At 39.1% G+C, this 17,257-nt stretch overlaps 1 protein-coding gene across 1 annotated transcript; it reads left to right on the forward strand.

Annotated features, from left to right (window-relative positions):
• Positions 1-3,332: 3,332 nt before the first annotated feature.
• SERPINB2 (serpin family B member 2) lies at positions 3,333-15,674 on the forward strand. Its single transcript, XM_045527330.1, has 8 exons — positions 3,333-3,400; positions 7,082-7,258; positions 10,136-10,255; positions 11,820-11,948; positions 12,449-12,566; positions 13,827-13,969; positions 14,618-14,782; positions 15,113-15,674. The coding sequence occupies exons 2-8, from the start codon at positions 7,091-7,093 to the stop codon at positions 15,521-15,523; spliced, it is 1,254 nt and encodes a 417-aa protein (XP_045383286.1). The 5' UTR covers positions 3,333-3,400; positions 7,082-7,090; the 3' UTR covers positions 15,524-15,674.
• Positions 15,675-17,257: the final 1,583 nt, after the last annotated feature.

Raw genomic sequence — 17,257 nt, forward strand, 5'->3', positions numbered from 1 at the left:
AATGGGAAATTATGGAAGTGCTGGCGGTTGCTCATTCAAAGTGGAGAGGAGAATGGAGAGGCAGTGCAATGTGCTAAACATCAGTAAGTCATTCAGCAAACACTTAGTGAGCACCTAGTATGAGCCAAGTGCCTATTCTGGCCATTGGGGAAGACCATCATGGTCTTGGAATTCATGGCTGTTACCATCTAGCAGGAGAGATGGGCACTGAAAAGTTAACCACAGAAGCTATTTAATCACAATTGGATAGGTGTTTCAAAGAAAAAAGCACAGTGTATGCAAGTCTCAAATTAGAATATTAGAACTTTACTTATAAAGTTGTTTTCTTCTTGTGGATATTTCTCCTTTATATTAATACATGATTCACTGTGGTGCTGGTGGGAAGAAAAAATTTCTCAATATAGACACTTTGATGATGTATTTGTGATTTTAAGAGTAATGCCTGCTCATTATGGAAAGTGTGGGAAATTTTTAAGGTGTAAAGAAAGAAAATGATAAATCTAGAAAGTTATCACCCAGAGATAAACACTGTTTATGTTTTGACATATTTGCCTCATCACTTTTCTTCTGCATGTACTTTATTTATATACTTGAAGGCGTACTGCCTGTATAATTTGATTTCCTTACTTTTTCCACTTATGATTATCTCATACGCATTTTCCTACAAGATGTGTTCTCAGTCTCCATACAAGTGATCTGCCCTACAATTGTTGCACACGCTATTTCAGGTTGAGAAAACTCAATGTATGCATTTTATAATGATAAGGAACACTTGGTGGTGGCTGTGCTATTTCTTCTAGTTGACCTACTGGTGGTGTTACTGCTGTGGTCTCCTAATAGGTTTCCCACCTGTTGGGTTCCTTCTCTTTGGATTTCCAGATTTTTCTTCTGAAAACACCACTTTTTACAGGTTACTCCCTTAGAGTTTACGGGAGATTGCCTTTAGATTAGATCTCAACTGAGTCTGGTATCAGAGGCCCCGCTATAAGATCTGTCTTCTTTCCTCTCCTATCCACCCCCATAACACTGTCTCTGCTTCAGGCAGATCTCAGAAAGCTCTTCAATGATCTTTGCTTCCCACTTTTGTAATTTTAGTGCCTTCTGCTTTCTGTCCTCCATTTTTTCATTTATCTCAACCCTTTCCTCAACACCCTAACACTGGTTATCAATCCTTTCTTCTCCTTCTATGACACCTACAATTAGCACCACTCAAGTTGAGTTTTAATTATATACTGTCTTTCACAACTTTCTCTAGTCGTTTGATATGTGAAAGCCTTATCTTCTTATAATGAGCTTGTAAAACTGCTCTAATCTAGGCAGGAAGGCAACTCCCTAATCTGACTACCAACAGTCACTCTGTTATGTATTAACCAACACTATACTGCCCTTACTATATGAAGGACAATATGCTAAGATCTTGACAGACATTATCTTATTGGTTTTTCACAAAAGCCTGTGTTATTTAGAAATGCTCTTGGCTGCAAATGACAGAGGACCCAAAGTGTCTAATAGTCCTTAAACAACACAGACTTAGATTTTGTCTTATACAACAACAACAGCAAGAACAGAAATTGGAGGTAGGTGGTTTACGGCATCGGCTTAGGAACTTTCAGATGTCAGGGCTCTTTTCTGGCGTCTCTGCAAATTTCTTAGCCTTCCTGTATGGTTGAAATATGGCTGTAGCATCTTTCGGCATCACATTCTAATACAACCATGCTCAAAGTCGGGCAGGAGGAGATGGTATAGAATGTAGAGTTTTTCCTTGCATGCTTCCTTCCTAACTGGAAAGAAAAATTTTCTTACACATTCCCCAACAAATTTCTCCCACGCTCATTGCCCAGTACTGGGTTTATATGTCTACCCCCTAGACCAGGAGCGAGGCTCTCCTTCCCTGAGATAAGGAATCTCTGAATAATACCTGAAGAAAGTAGAAATTTGGAAGAAGCATAGCAGAAAGAGATTGATTTGTAGTAGGCAATCAACAATATCAGCTGTGTAGTGTTATTAGGAAATCAAAAGCTAGAGTAGCTGAGAAATGTGTGCAAGATTGTATAACTATTATAGTAAGTAGCAGAAAGAGGATTCAGATCAGATCTTCTAATTCTCTCCGAATTCACATCCTTGCTTACTATACTATAGGGCCCCTCTAGAGAGTTTTAGCATCTTATTCAATTTGTCATAACATATTTAGTAAGAATCCACTTGATGCCCAGCGCCGTTCTTGGTGCTGAAGGGAAACCAAGTGTGTAGTTTCTTTAGGGATAGAAGCCTAACTCAAATGCAACAGCCAGAATATACAAGATTATTACATTGCACACTCAACTCTAAAATGGGCAGTTCTATGTAGAAGTTCACTGAGGGTTTAGGAGTCAGACTGGACTCATTGGAAGTTACAGGGTGTGAATCAAACCTCATAGATTTGAATCAGTTGAAAGAAGGAAGGATGACGTTTCTGTTGAGAAGAGTAACTTGAATGAAAGCAGTATGGTGGGAGACAGCAGAGCCTGAAAACGGAGTGAAGCAAAGCGTGGCTGGAGTTCTGGGAACATTCGATATCTGTCCCAAATTGTTGAGCTGCCAACGTGTGCTTAAAAAACAGTTGAACAGATTGCTCACACAGACATTGCCAGCGGGGCTCCCCCAGGGGACTGATGAAAAGGGAGAGGAGATGGAGACCACCCCAGGCTACCGAACTCTCACTGGAGAGTATTGGGTACCAAGGGATGTTAACACTTGTAAGACTCAGTAGCTCTTAATAAAAGGTTTTTATGTTCTAATCAAGGGCAAATGAAAAGTTCTTTGGGTGTGGCTTGTGACAGGCTGTTAGGGTGGAACCCAGGATTATTTAGGAAATTATATCTTGAGAAAATGTAAGACAGTTTAAAATAGAGAATTTCCAAGAAGGAAAATAATGGTTTTTTCTTTCTTCCCTTACCCAAAAGTTCGCTTAGGTCTGCCTAGACTCCAAAGAGAGAAAAGATCCTATTGTCTTTATATATCGGAAAGAACCCTCAGGCCGTGGCTGTTCAAAGGCAGCAGGAGTATGGTGGAATTTGATACTATCCTTGAGGTATAGCAGGGAAAGTCTTGAAACTGGGCTTGAGAAGTTTTAGCTAACTTTGACAGGCATATGGAGATATTGACAAATCCTTAAGTTTCTGAGTGATGTCATCCTCCCAACAAATTTCTCAAACTATGCCTTTTCAGATAAGCATTTCTCTTCTAGTGATGTCTCCCTGAGTAAAATGTTGAATCACTCAAAGGATATCGACTAAAAAAAAGAGAGAGAAATGCTGTGTGGGAGGGGCAGGGCTTTATAAACCCAGTCATTACCATGTCTGAACTGTAACAACTCTCAGAGGAGCGTTTCTTGTCAGACGGCAACTCAGAGAATAACAAGGTATTTCAGTGATTTCCGTGGCCTTCTCTATGGGAAATATGATTTCAGTTTTCCTCCTCTTTTATGTTGGTATTAGTACATTGAAAATTAAGTTGTGGGATGTTTGTAGCGGGTGAGTAAAAATTAAGTGTTTTCTTGTTTAGTTGTTTGTTTAATTGAAAATATTTTAGTTCAAGATTTGTATTAAATTTATAGTAAGGCTTAATTTCAAATCTCAGAAGCCAGCCAATGCCTTGTGTAGCATTAATCAAAACAAAATGTACATTCAAATTGTGATGTCAACTTTATTGAACAGGTTAAAATGTATATATTCTATAGCAGCTACTGTTTTGGCGCTGAATTTGATGGAAATAGCTAGATAAATTAAAATATTTTCATTTAAGCAATTGAAAGTAATCTATACATTGTATATTAATAAGAGGAAAAAAGGACTCAGTTTGCTAAATAAGCTGTCAGAAACTGCAGAAATTAAGCAGCAATTTGGGTTGGGTCAATGTAAAAAAAGAATATTTTTTATTGAATTTAGTTCAATAATGGATCAATTTAATAGAAGAGAAAAATCAGCCAAACTAGCTATTGGGTTGACTCAAGTATGGTTCAATAAATAATTTAATACCCCATAAAGAGACAACTTATTCATTATGAAAGTCATCAACTGAAAGATACTGTTTTTAATTCTGTGGGTGGAAAATGTAGCAAATTTTGATGAGATGTTTCCTTGAAACTATTGTTTTATCTTAGTTCTCATTGATTTTTGTGGTAGATTTCAAAATATTTGTACTGTCTAGTTGCAAAAAAAACATTGCTTTAAATGCTACAGAAAACTCCAATCTAACATCCAAGGCCAATGGGAAGAGGTACAGTGGCAGTGTTCCTGGTGGCTCCTCCCAAATTCTTCATTACCTGTGCCAAGTTTCAGTGGTGCATTTGTCAACTTGTGTTGCAGGAACCAACACAAGCATCAGGGAGCCCAGCCCTGCATATGATTTCCATTCCCATTCCATTGCCATTCTTCCCAAAGACAATATTAAACATTAATTAGGAGCATAATATTTGGAAGTTGATGAGGTTGTATAACTTATTATAGTGTTAAGAAATTACAGGTGTACCTGTTCTGGAAGGCTGTGACTTTAATTTTGCATTGCCTTGGTAGGTATTCATCCAACATACGCATGGCCTTGTCTCAGAATCAGGAAACACTGTATCTGCATGCTTCACAGATTTCTAAAATTAAGAACCTCTCAAAACTTATTAATATTTGAAAAATTTATAGGAAAATCACCAGACTTGGAATCAGAAGGCTGGGATCCGGTCTAGGCTTCTGAAATGAACTAGCTGTGCAATCTACATCTTCAAATTTTCACTGGTATAAACAGAAATTGCTAAGCTTTACTGGATAAGTAATTATGCAAATTAAACAAAAAGGGAGCTGAAGGAGTTTGGTAACTGCCATATAGACATCAAATATTATTTTTACGTTCAATGCAATATAATTGCACCTCATTTAAAAATAGAGTTCAGTTTTTTTTTAAAGTAAATGCATCTAGGACAATTTTATTCTGTTCTTACTAATTTTTATTTTATCAAGTTACCTTAAATCCTAACTTAGTATTAACAGCTCTTTCTGATAGTTTGTCTTGACACTTTTTCAATTTTCCTTAGTGTCAAAGTGACTATGTAGATGGTTACAAAGAACTAGGTATAGGAGAAGTCTAAATTTACTTTCTTGGCTCTGATCTCTTATTTATATTTTTTACATAGAGATAGAGAAATATTTTATTTATATTATTAATATTCAGTTCTTTTCCAAACGGTATTGAGATAATTTTGAAAACCCATATAATAAGTCTAATTAGCTGTAAAGACAATTTTAAATGGTGGAAGGAAGAGGAAACACATTTCTGAGCCACTCAAGTTAATTTAGTGCCTATGATGAAGCAAAAGAAAAGAAATAGTGATTTTTTAAAACTTACTAAGCCTTCTAGTAGGATTACAGACTTGCTACTTTTCTCTTTTTGTTTCTCTCTTTCTAGCATTTCTCACACTATAACTGACTTAAACTCTTACACATCACAGTGAATGTATACATCAGGAAGTGAGGCAGTATGGGACATTCAAGAGTGGACTTCCTTAGGCAGACCTGAGCTTGAAACCCTGCTCTGTTACATATGAGCTGTGTGACCTTAACCTTTCTGAGCATAAGGATATAATCTATAAAATAGAGACAAACATATCTGCCTCATACAGATCTTATAAAGATTAAATCAGGAGACAAAAGGAGGTAGGAGAGTTTCAGGAATAAATTTTATTTAAATTACTATTTTTGTCTTGGTAAAGTCCAATCAGGTCATAGTTTAAATGAGACATTTTGATACACATTCCAATTACTTTCTTAAAAAAGAAGAGTTCTTGAGCCAAGGGTTTACACAAGACACCCGTAGAGTAGAGAAATAAATGACAGCTGATCCTTGCTGGGAAACCCTGCTAAGTGAGACCACAGCTGTAAACAGTCAAGACAAAAGCTACAGAACATGCTTCATCTTGGGGGACTTTCCTCAGCCACTCCTCGGTTCTGGGAAGCCACTGTCACAAGGAGGTTTCCTGAGGGATGATGAGTGTCAGCATTGATTGGTATATTTATATATTTTGTTAATTGTAAGGTATGTTTCAAGCTATGATGAAAGCAAAATATACAGCTAGAAAGATGAGCAATAGCCCGTACCAACAATACAAACACACACACACACACACACACACACACCACACACACACACACACCCCTTGGGTGTGTCCAGGCATTCAGTTGCATGCAGAGCCTTAAGTCATGGAAGGTGTGTCTGCCATTTATTTTCAGATAGTTGATAAGTTTGTGTATGTATGTGATTCATATAACTGGGATTATCCCTGCAGTCCTGCCTGGCATTGACTTCCCCCCTTGGGGGATGGGGTGGCAGAAGAAGGGGGCCCTTCTAGTACTTCCAGTAATGAGCTCCCCAACATAGGAAGTCCTTTTATAGCAAGGCTGTGGTATGTGTGGTATGGGTAGGGCAGGGGTTTGGGAGTAGGGCCTGGGTGAAGTATAAACCCTCAAACAATGAGTCTGAGCCACTTCTAGAATGGCAGGGAACTTGAAAGGAGACTGATCATCACAACTGGAGCCAACAAGACTGTGTATGAATGTGGCATATACTTGGGTTTGTGTGTACCTGTATGTGTGTGTGTGTGTGTGTGTGTGTGTGGTGTGGGGTGTGCAGTGTTTGTTGGTTCAGCACAGAGGTTGAGAGCATGACCCTACTTGACTTTAATTCCTACTCCTGCTACTATTTTTCATTACTGCTGTTATTATCATTGTTATATGGAGTGCCATAGAATGTCACTACTCATCATATAACTATGTCAGGATATAGTGTCTCATGCAAAATGGAAATGTGGACCTCTTGTTTAAAACTATTAAGAATGTCAAGGCAGTGCTAGGAGAGCTAAGCATAGGGCCTTTTATGGCTACACAGATCCCATGACCATAAAATTGTCCCTGCCCTACCTCACATTGTCCCATGAGGAGGAAGGAAGAGGGAACCTCAACCCTATACAGGGTACAGCCTGTCCCACTCTGCTGACCTCACCCAAAATGTTACATCATCTTTTATAAAGCTGGTTTTTTCTTCTTCTCTTTCCTTCTAGGTTGAAACAATGGAAGACCTTTATGTGGCAAACACAATCTTTGCCCTCAATTTATTCAAGCATCTGGTGCAAGTAAGCCCCACCGAGAACCTCTTCTTCTCTCCATGGGGCATTTCATCCACCATGGCCATGGTCTACATGGGCTCCAGGGGCAACACCGAAGACCAGATGGCCAAGGTGAGTTTGAGTTAAAGCTCCACATTAGGACCGAGTGGTTCCTAAACTGCATTGTAGAATTGGTCTTGTTTTACTCTCAGGACATTTTGACTAATGAGGTCAGCAATCATCGCCTGCTAATAAAGCACCAGCCCTTATAACATGAATTCCTTAGACTCAAATCTGTAAAACAGCCAAACCACAAAACCGCCAACTGCAGATGCAAAAGGTATACAGGAGTTGAATAGCCTGTAAATAGTTAATGGTGGCAGCATCATAAATTTTAATAATATAATGTTCTTACTTTTCACAGTGCGTGTTTTGCACCCATTAGCTCATTCAGTTTTAAGACAGAAATCATTTTGCAGATGAGAACACTGGCAGCGTGCATGAAGCCTCCACTGTTTCCTCACTCCAAGCTCAGGCTTCTCGTTGCTCTGCCAGCGTAGTGTGTTTGCTCCCTATTTCTATTAAAGAATTACTCCTAATGATGTGAACAGGGTGTTGCAAAAAGAAAACAATGTACCAGGGCTGTGGTCACTACATTCACAGAGATGCATGAATAGCGATGTAGCTTCAGAGGACCTCACCTTATTGTCAAGCCAATGAGGTCCTAGCAGCAAAATGGAGCTTGCACCGTGTGTGGCCAGTGCTCAGAATCAAGGCAGACGGGGTGTGGAACAGCTTTGTGATGCATCTCTGTATCCAGGCCTCTGCCCTCCTTCCTTGGTGAATGGACACACACCCAGCCAGGGAACATTTCTACTGAGTCTGGGGCCTTGAAAATATGCTGAACTTACACACTGCACACTGTCATAGTGTTAGGGCTTTTGTTCAGCATATGGAAAATTCTTGTGATCCATGTTATTTCCTAGGTCAGTGACCTGGACATGGTTAAAATATAATTAAAATTCATTTGCGTTCACACACACAAATATTTAAATTGAATGCTTTAAGGACAAGCACGCATTGTGCTTTTGGTCACACCAAAATGCCGCCAGCTGGTTTCTGGTTTCCCATGAGAACCGTACCTGAGCACATACACATCCTTTCCAGGCACACAGTGACCCATGAAAGGTGAGCCTCACTCGAAGTTTGAAGTTTCACAGAGAGAACATTAATCTCACTGCAGGAGGACAGGGGATGGATGAATCACTCTCTATGTTTGTGACAGTTTAAACATGGAGACTTACGACAAACTTCAATTGCTCAACTCTCTGATACCAGGAGTATTTTGCAACATTCCTTCTTCTTCATCATTATTATTATTATTTGCTTTAAAAAATAAAGATAGTAAACTGCCATGAAAACTTTAGAAAACATCGAGGTCTTAAATTATTTTAATGTAAAGGATTTAGAAGCAATATATTTTGAGGGCAAATGCTAAATGAAGTTCTCTGGGTTGTTAAAGTAAAAAACTTGATTGTTATGCTAAAGGAAAATTAACTTATTGGTCACTCTGGACACAAGATAGATTTTCTATACTTAGTGCTTTAAGCACTAAAGACTATGCAAGGATTTTATATGGGCTTCTTAAAACTCTGCTGCATGTACAGATTTTAAAATTCACATACTAATTTTATTGCTTCCTGAATAATAAGAAAGAGAAGTTCCTTGGCTTGGAGGAAGAAATGCAGGCTTTAGGGACAGGCCTATGTGTGTTGGAGTCATGGCTTTGCCACTTACCAGGTGTGTGAGTAAAGGCATCGAAACCCTCTGCACCTCAGTTTTCTTGTCGATAAAGTGGGAATGAAAATGTATAACCTGCAAGACAGTTGTGAAGATTAGAGATAATATGTAAAACACTTAGTAGCCATAGTTGTAATAATAGCTAATACTTACTAGTGCTTTAGCCAGGCACCTTTCTAAGAACTTTATGTGAATTTACCTACATAATACAAAATTCTATGAGGTAGGTGCTATGATTAGCATATTCATTTTGCAGATGAGGAAATTAGGACAAGAAGAGGCCACACAGTTGAGAATTGGTGTAGCTGTTACCGGTATTATAGTTGCAGTGAGAGAAAAGAATAAATAGATCATATAAACTCCTAAAGAGCACAAGCCCATGCGAGATTAATGTGCCAGTTCTTATGTTTAGGGTGAGGCAAAAGACCTGTGCAGGCCAAACTGTCTCTGTTAGGCAGGGCTTACGATGTATGACTTGAAGAGCAGAGAAAGTCCCCACAAAACCTAACACCTCTCCCTCTGGCTCAGCAATTCACCAGCTGGCTGGACAGGCCGCTTTTCCTTCATTAGCAGAGCCCCAACCACCAACCCACTCACCAGATCAGCTCCCCCTCACCACGGGCCTCTGTGCCACAGGACCAGTGGGTCCCAAGGATGTTAGAGGTGGGGCAGCTAGGTGGCAGGGACAAGGGACAGCCTGCAGGTGCTGCAACTGGCGGATCGGCTGGGCAGGTGATAGTGCTGTGGGGAAAGGGCCTGAGGCAGCTTCCAGGGGCCAATCTTCACCTGCCAGCGTCACTGTGTCAGCTGAAAGTGCCCACTTGTAAAGAGATCCATGCTGTCCTCAGACCCCTGTAACTTGTCCCCTCTATGGACATTAATTTCTCTGTGTGTGAATGTGGTATGTGTAAATATTTTAGGTGAGTCCTGTTAATATTGAGCGACCTGGCAGGTAGTTTTTGGCAGATTAGAAGTATATTTCGTGCATCAGGCCACTGAAAAGAGAGAAAGAGGCACAAGGTTTTGAGTTAACCTTATTACTTTCTTCAAAATACTGGCATTTTTCCCCAAGACAATTTATGCTTGTTCCCCGTACACGAAGGCAGGAAACCAGAAACCAGCCCCTTAGAGGTACCTGGTAGCCATTGCTTTTTAAAGCTCAGTAATTCAGCAGGAAAGTGTAACCACTCTCTGTAATCGGGATCATAGGTGTTTCAGTTTAACAAAGTCGGACTCCGTGAAGTCACCCCAGTGACCCCAGAGAACTTCACCGGTTGTGAATTCATGCAGCAGATCCAGAAGGAGACTTATCCTGATGCTATTTTGCAGGTATCTGACTCATTTGCTCATATTTCTTTTGTATTTTGTTTCTAGAATCTTCTATCTTAAAGTCACAGTGTTAGAATGGATAGGAACTGTGTACATTTCCCCCATTCACAGAAAGAAAACTAAGACTCAGGGTCATTAAGAACATACGCTTGGGTCATACCTATAATGAAGGGCAGAGCCAGGCCAGAATCCAGACTTTGTGACTTTTAGAACCAGATGATTTCTAAATTCTATCACACCTGTCTGCTGTTAGTTGGGTATGTGTAATTTGTTCTAAATCCATGGTGAAGACTCCCAGAAAACACATGTATGGATGATGATTTCCAGTGACAAATAACTGAGAAATGGGGAAGGCCAGGTGCAAAGACTGCATGAGAGGCCACTGACACTCAGATGTGTCTCTCCCCATCCATCTATCCATCCATCCACCCATCCATCATTTCTATATCTTATCTACCTATCCTCTGTCTATAGCTGTATCTATCTATGTATCATCTATCTCAGGTAGTAATACTTTTCCTCACTGCTCCATTTCCTTAAATGTCAGCTAAATTATAGAAACTGGGTCTAGATGTGCTCCTATTGGAAACCAACTTCTACAGTCATGCTCATGAGGTAGACAGTGGAGTCTCCCAAAGCTTCCTTCCTGTGCACCCTGATGCTCCATCTACCATCACGCAGGGAAGTACGGGCCAGAGGAGTGAAGAGGACCCCTGTAAGACAGAGGCCCCCTCCTGCAGCAGCCGGCAGCCCCTCTGGAGGGCTCTGTCCTCCCCTGCAGCCCAGGCTGCTGTGACTAAGCCCTGTCTCTGTCCTAGTGCTTACAAACTGCAGGTTGAGGATAGGATCCCCACTCACTTTTGAGGTTTTCCAAAACCCATGTTTTCCCTGCACTGCATAGGCTACTCCATAAGATGGGTACCTATAGGAGCTTTTTGACGTTTGCTAGACCATTGCTTAGGTAACATTGTCTCCCCCAGATTCATTGAGGTATAACTGACAAAAATTTTATGTATTCAAGGTGTACAATGTGATGATTTGCTATCCGGATGCGTTGTGAAATGATTACCACAGTCAAACTAACACATCCATCGCTACAATTAGTTACCATTTGTGTGTGTGTAGTGAGGACACAAAATATACTCTCTTTGCAAATTTCCAGTAAAGAATACAGTATTATTAACTAAAATCAACTTGCTGTACATTAGATTCCCAGAACTTATAATAAAAATTCCTTAGAGACCTTAAAGTTTAAGAAACTGAAAAGGAGCCTTTCTTCTAGGCTGTTGGTTACCTCCTGCTTAAATCCAATCCATAGACACAGCAAAATTTGAAACAAATTAAAATTTATCTTAGTTTTAATGCACTATATCCTTATCAAAATCACTTCCTCAAAGATTCCTCTAAAGAACCAAAAAAAAAAAAAAAAAAAAAAGAGAGAGAGAGAGAGAAAGAATGCATTAAAACAGTACTTTACTGTTGTATTGAGATAACATTATCATCACTGAAGAAATGTCTTGGTCGTCTTGTGTTATATACCGAGAATCTCTTCTTTCTGTTTAAGGCACAAGCTGGAGATAAAATTCATTCATCCTTCCGCTCTCTCAGCTCTGCCATCAATGCGTCCACAGGGGGTTATTTATTGGAAAGTGCTAATAAGCTGTTTGGAGAGAAGTCTGCAAGATTCAAGGAAGTAAGTCAAATCTGTAATTGAAATGGCTGGGCTCCAAACCAGCGATGAGGTCACTTTCAAAGCCATTCTCTACAATTCTACAATTCATACAAGCAGAGTCAGAATTCCGCTCTGGCTCCCAAAGGCTGGGTTCAGGTCACAGCTGTCCCTTCTGCCCCTCTGTGGGTTCTTCCTCTTCCTGTTGCAAATGTCCGAATTGCAGAGTAATAAATCACGACAAGGAACGCAACTGTTTTCCCGAGACACTATCCCCCAAGCCAAATGTCTTTCCTCTTGTTCAGTGTCTATAATGCAAAGAGTGCAAATGGGTGGACAGTGTTGGGGCTGGAATGTGGGGCAGGGTCAATGAAGAATTTGTAATCTATTTTCTTCCCTCAGCCACCCCCACCACAGCCAACCTCCGCTCCTACCCTGAGCCCAGGCCTCCCATAATCTTCAATTACGCCATGGCCTGTTCAGTGTATATTGTGTGTAACTATTGACATTTTGTTGCTTTAAAGGAATTCATGCAACTCTGTAAGAAATATTACTCTGCAGAACCCCAGGCAGTTGACTTCCTAGAATGCGCAGAAGCAGCCAGAAAAAAGATTAATTCCTGGGTGGAGACTGAAACCAAAGGTAAAATCCGAGGAAATACTTTCTTTTCTTCTTTCCATTTAGAAAACTCTGAACTCTTTTATTAAACCATCCTTGAACTTAGGTCTCCTCCCCTTACAATTTGTCAGACTTTAGTTACTTTGGTTAAACTAAATTTGTCTGTTTAGCTGAGTGGTGTTTTAAATGAGAAAAAAAAGATAGCTGAGACCCACTAATAGAAGACCTAATAGAGGTAAACACTAACCCAAAATTTTAATGCTTAGTTAATATGTTGAATGGACCCATTAATTGGATGTTTTGAAGCTGGGACCACGGTGATCTTTTTATTAGAATCTGATATCTGTCAGCCATATCAGAGAGTGGTGGGCTATGGAGGCAGAAGTTTTATAAGTTTACCAACATTGTAAGCCTGGGAACATTGCTCACCTCTCTCACCATGGTGTCCTTTTGTGAAAAATGACACTAATAACACCCAACTAATAGAGTAGTTGTGAAGATTAAATAAAATAAAGTATTTTAGTGGTTGAAAGACTGCAGAACAGGTACTCATTTTAAGTGGACTGTTTCTTAAATCCATTTCTGTTTTTTTAATGACCACACTCAGATGTCATCATCTCTGAGAAACTTCTCTGGCTCATTCTTTTACTTCCTTCACTGTACTGTCATAATATTTTAGCTCAATCATAGAACTTATCATATATTGTTTCCCAACTGATTTTGAACGTCACTTCCAGTATTCTAACCTTATCCAGCATAATTCTTCCTTTCTCATCCCTTATATCTGTGCTACTCCTACTTTAGGTATAGCACAACATAAAAAAAAATGTTAATGAATGAAAGACTCGGTCAGATCCATAGACTGACTAGACCAGACCTAGAAGTACTAAGTGACATGCTTTGGAAAGGCACTATCATGTTCCTTAACAGCCTCACTTTCACTTCCTTCTTGAACTGAATAACTCTCAACTGTAAAACTCTGAGAAAACAATATAAAAGGAAGTGAAAAATCTCCTTGCCAAATCTGATAGACATTCTAAACTTTGAAAGCATTATTTCTTCATTTTTCTCTTGGATTTTGCAAACCTTCTGAGAAATTTTTTTCCAATTTCACTTATGCTTTAAATAAATCTAGAGAAAACCTTGAGCTTGAGGATCAACATCTCTGCAGCTTGACAAATGTGGACACTAAGTTTGATGGCTACTCGAAGAACACAAGATATCATATTCATAGTTTCACAGTTCTTGATCATGAAACCTAGACATATGTTATGTTTTCTGTAGGTAAAATCCCAAACCTGTTACCTGAGGGTTCTGTAGATGCAGAGACCAGAATGGTCCTGGTGAATACTGTCTACTTCAAAGGAAAGTGGAAAACTCCATTTGAGAAGAAACTGGATGGGCTGTATCCCTTCCGTGTGAACTCGGTATGAGACAACTAGATGCATTTTCTTAACATATATTTTAAGACCTTTGACAAGACAGAGATAGAAAAATTAGAGATGACTCCTTTATTCTCCTACATGAGTTGCTAGTTATAAGTCCTGGATGTTGAGCAGCTGATTGACTCTTTCAGGCTACTGAATATCATTTGATAATTTGCTAAGAGGCAGTATGGGTAGAGGTGAAGACCATGGGCTTTTTAGGTGTACACACCTGGACTCAAATGTTGGCTCCTCCGCTTACCGGCTATGACCTTACTAATCTTCCATGCCTTCTGTTTTTGATCTGCAAAACTAGGGTAATATAATATTCAATTCAAAGCATTTTAAGTATACAGTGAGAATTAGCAGGGTTTCTGACCCATATTAGCTACTGAACAAATATTTTAGTATTATTATTATTATCTATATTATTATTGTCTATCTTAGTAAATAGTGGATGTAAACTTGAATGAGCTAATATTAAATAAGAGCAGAGTACCCACTTTAAGGATATACAAATAATTTATTTTGTTGACTTTAAAACACACATTTATTCAACACTAAAGTGGAATCCATTCTCTTTCATGTCTAATTGTAAATCTCTTGGCATCTTAGAACTGACTTTTATATTTTACTTTTTAATAACTGCAGACTCAGCGTATACCTGTACAGATGATGGTCTTGCATGAAAAGCTGAACATTGGGTACATAGAAGACCTGAAGACTCAGATTCTAGAACTCCCATATGCTGGAGATGTCAGCATGTTCCTGTTGCTTCCAGATGGGATTGCTGATGTGTCCACAGGCTTGGAGTTGGTAAGGCTTTCAACATCACTTGTTTTAAATTTCTGGGGCTAACCCTACCTTTCATGACATGAGCATCTACACCTATCACAGAAATATCAGAACCAGTTGATAGACAGTAAGTGTGGCATGTCTCAAAAATTCATTCAAAGCCTTAACTGTGTCATACATGTTACCTTCTTGCAAAAATTGACCCATCTATTAACTTTTTATCACTCACAATATAGTAAAGTTAAAGTAACTGGTTTTTAACATTAGACTTAGAGTGGTTTTCCTTCTTCTCTAATATTCACTGTGTTTTCTGTTTGCTTATTTTGTTTTGCTTTTTATTTTTATTTGCAGCTGGAAAATGAAATAACCTATGACAAACTCTACAAGTGGATCAGCAAAGACACAATGGTGGAAGACGATGTTGAGGTGTACATCCCCCGGTTCAAATTAGAAGAGTATTATGAACTCAAACCCATTCTGAGAAGCATGGGCATGGATGACGCTTTCAGCAAGGGCCAGGCCAATTTCTTAGGCATGTCAGAGAGGAACGACCTGTTCCTTTCTGAAGTGTTCCACCAAGCCACTGTCGATGTTAATGAGGAGGGCACCGAGGCAGCTGCTGGCACTGGAGGTGTTATGACAGGGAGAACTGGTCATGGAGGCCCACAGTTTGTGGCAGATCATCCTTTTCTTTTCTTTATCTTGCACAAAACAACCAAGAGCATTTTATTTTTTGGCAGATTTTCCTTACCCAAAAATTGAAAAGTTTTATTTCTGCACAGGATTTTGTAGCATGAGCTATATGCCTCAGAACTGCTATCTCAAGTGACAAAAATTTATAGACTTTTTCTACATATTTCTGTTCTTCTGAACAACTTCTGCTACACAAAAAATAAAAACACAGAAATGACTATATGACTGTCAATAATAACATGACAACCCTATTAATCCTTAGTTTTTCCTTACTTTATTTACAGCATTAACTTTTTATTTATTATTTTATATAATGACAGATTTTTTATTATTGCTAAGTATATTTAATGTAACTGATAAAGTTACAGAAGCAGGTGATCAATCAGTTACTTTTCTATCTAAAGAAATCCATTTACTTATTTTTATAATAAAGGATGAATAGGTGACCCTCTGTACCCTTCTATGATAAATACCTGGAAGAAAGCATTGAACAACTGGCTGACAATAGTTATGTGACTTTCTAGCATTATGTATCACATATATGTGTCTGTGACTTATATAAAATTACAAATATATAATAAATAAACATATTTCCACACAACCACATGTTTGTTGTCATTCTGTTAGGTCTGAAGATCATAAGACCTGTTATACCTTGATTCCCAGGAGTTCAGCATCATGGCTCGCTTGTGGGAACCCAGAAACAATAGACAGGATAAAGGATCCAAGGGTGTAACCACCCTCTTACAAGAAGATACAGTGTTGAGAGTGAGTGGGATGGGGCTGTATAAAAAATAGATGAGAGCTCTCTTCTTACAGCAGCAAAAAGCGTGGCAATTCAGAATAGTCTAGGTCAGAGTGAGGAAACCAGTGTCTAAACCTCAAGGACACCAGATAAAACCACCAAGTCCAGTGGTCCAGACAGAGAATAAGGTCACAGTCATTGAACTGAGAGAGCGGTGGAGATGGGCTGGCTTCAAGAGCAGGAGGGGAAACACAAGACAGCTCATTTTAAGTGTGTTTCGTTTCAAATAGCACTGAGTGCTTTTGAATGGATCAGAGGCAGAGTAGAACATAATTTAAGAGCTGAGAACTAAGGGAAATCATATGTCTGAGTGTCTGGACTAAGAGCAGAGTCTGGCTGCAAAAGTGTGGCTGGATCCTAGAAATGGACACACCCCTGACCACAGCAGGCATGGATGCTTGACTGACCAGAGCATGGTGGCTAAGAAGTAGTCTCAGGATTATCTGCCTCCAGATCCCGGTTCTAACACTTACAAGTGGTCCAACCATGGGCCAGGCATGGTGCTCTTTTTGCTTCAGTTTACTTTCAGTGTAAACTAGAGAAAAGACTGCTTTTGTCATAAGGTTGTTATGATGATTAAATGGGTTTGTATGTACCAAGCAAAAATTAAAAGAATACTTGGCATATATAGTATTTAATAAATACTAGTGATTATGGCCTTTATTATGTTTGTCAGCAATAAAACTGTTTCACTGTCAGCTGGTCAAGCACATCCATAGAATCCCAGAAAATTATTCAGTTAATTTTTTAATGCTTGAATCATGGTGGATTTCCTCTGATCAGAAATTCTTAAAAATTAAGGGATGTTGCTTCTTGCATTCTCCTACTTACTTTTAGATGTATCTTTCTTAGTACTTTAATAATTCATTCTGCAAGGTGGTAGATGATAACTTTTTGAATCATTGCAAGTCTTAAAATATCCATATTTCACTCTAATTCTTGAGTTAGAGTATGGGTGTAGAACTCCAGGTTCTAAACACTCTTCAGCACTTTAAAGG

Source organism: Lemur catta, chromosome 16 (genome assembly GCF_020740605.2).
Source record: "Lemur catta isolate mLemCat1 chromosome 16, mLemCat1.pri, whole genome shotgun sequence".
NCBI lineage: Eukaryota > Metazoa > Chordata > Mammalia > Primates > Lemuridae > Lemur > Lemur catta.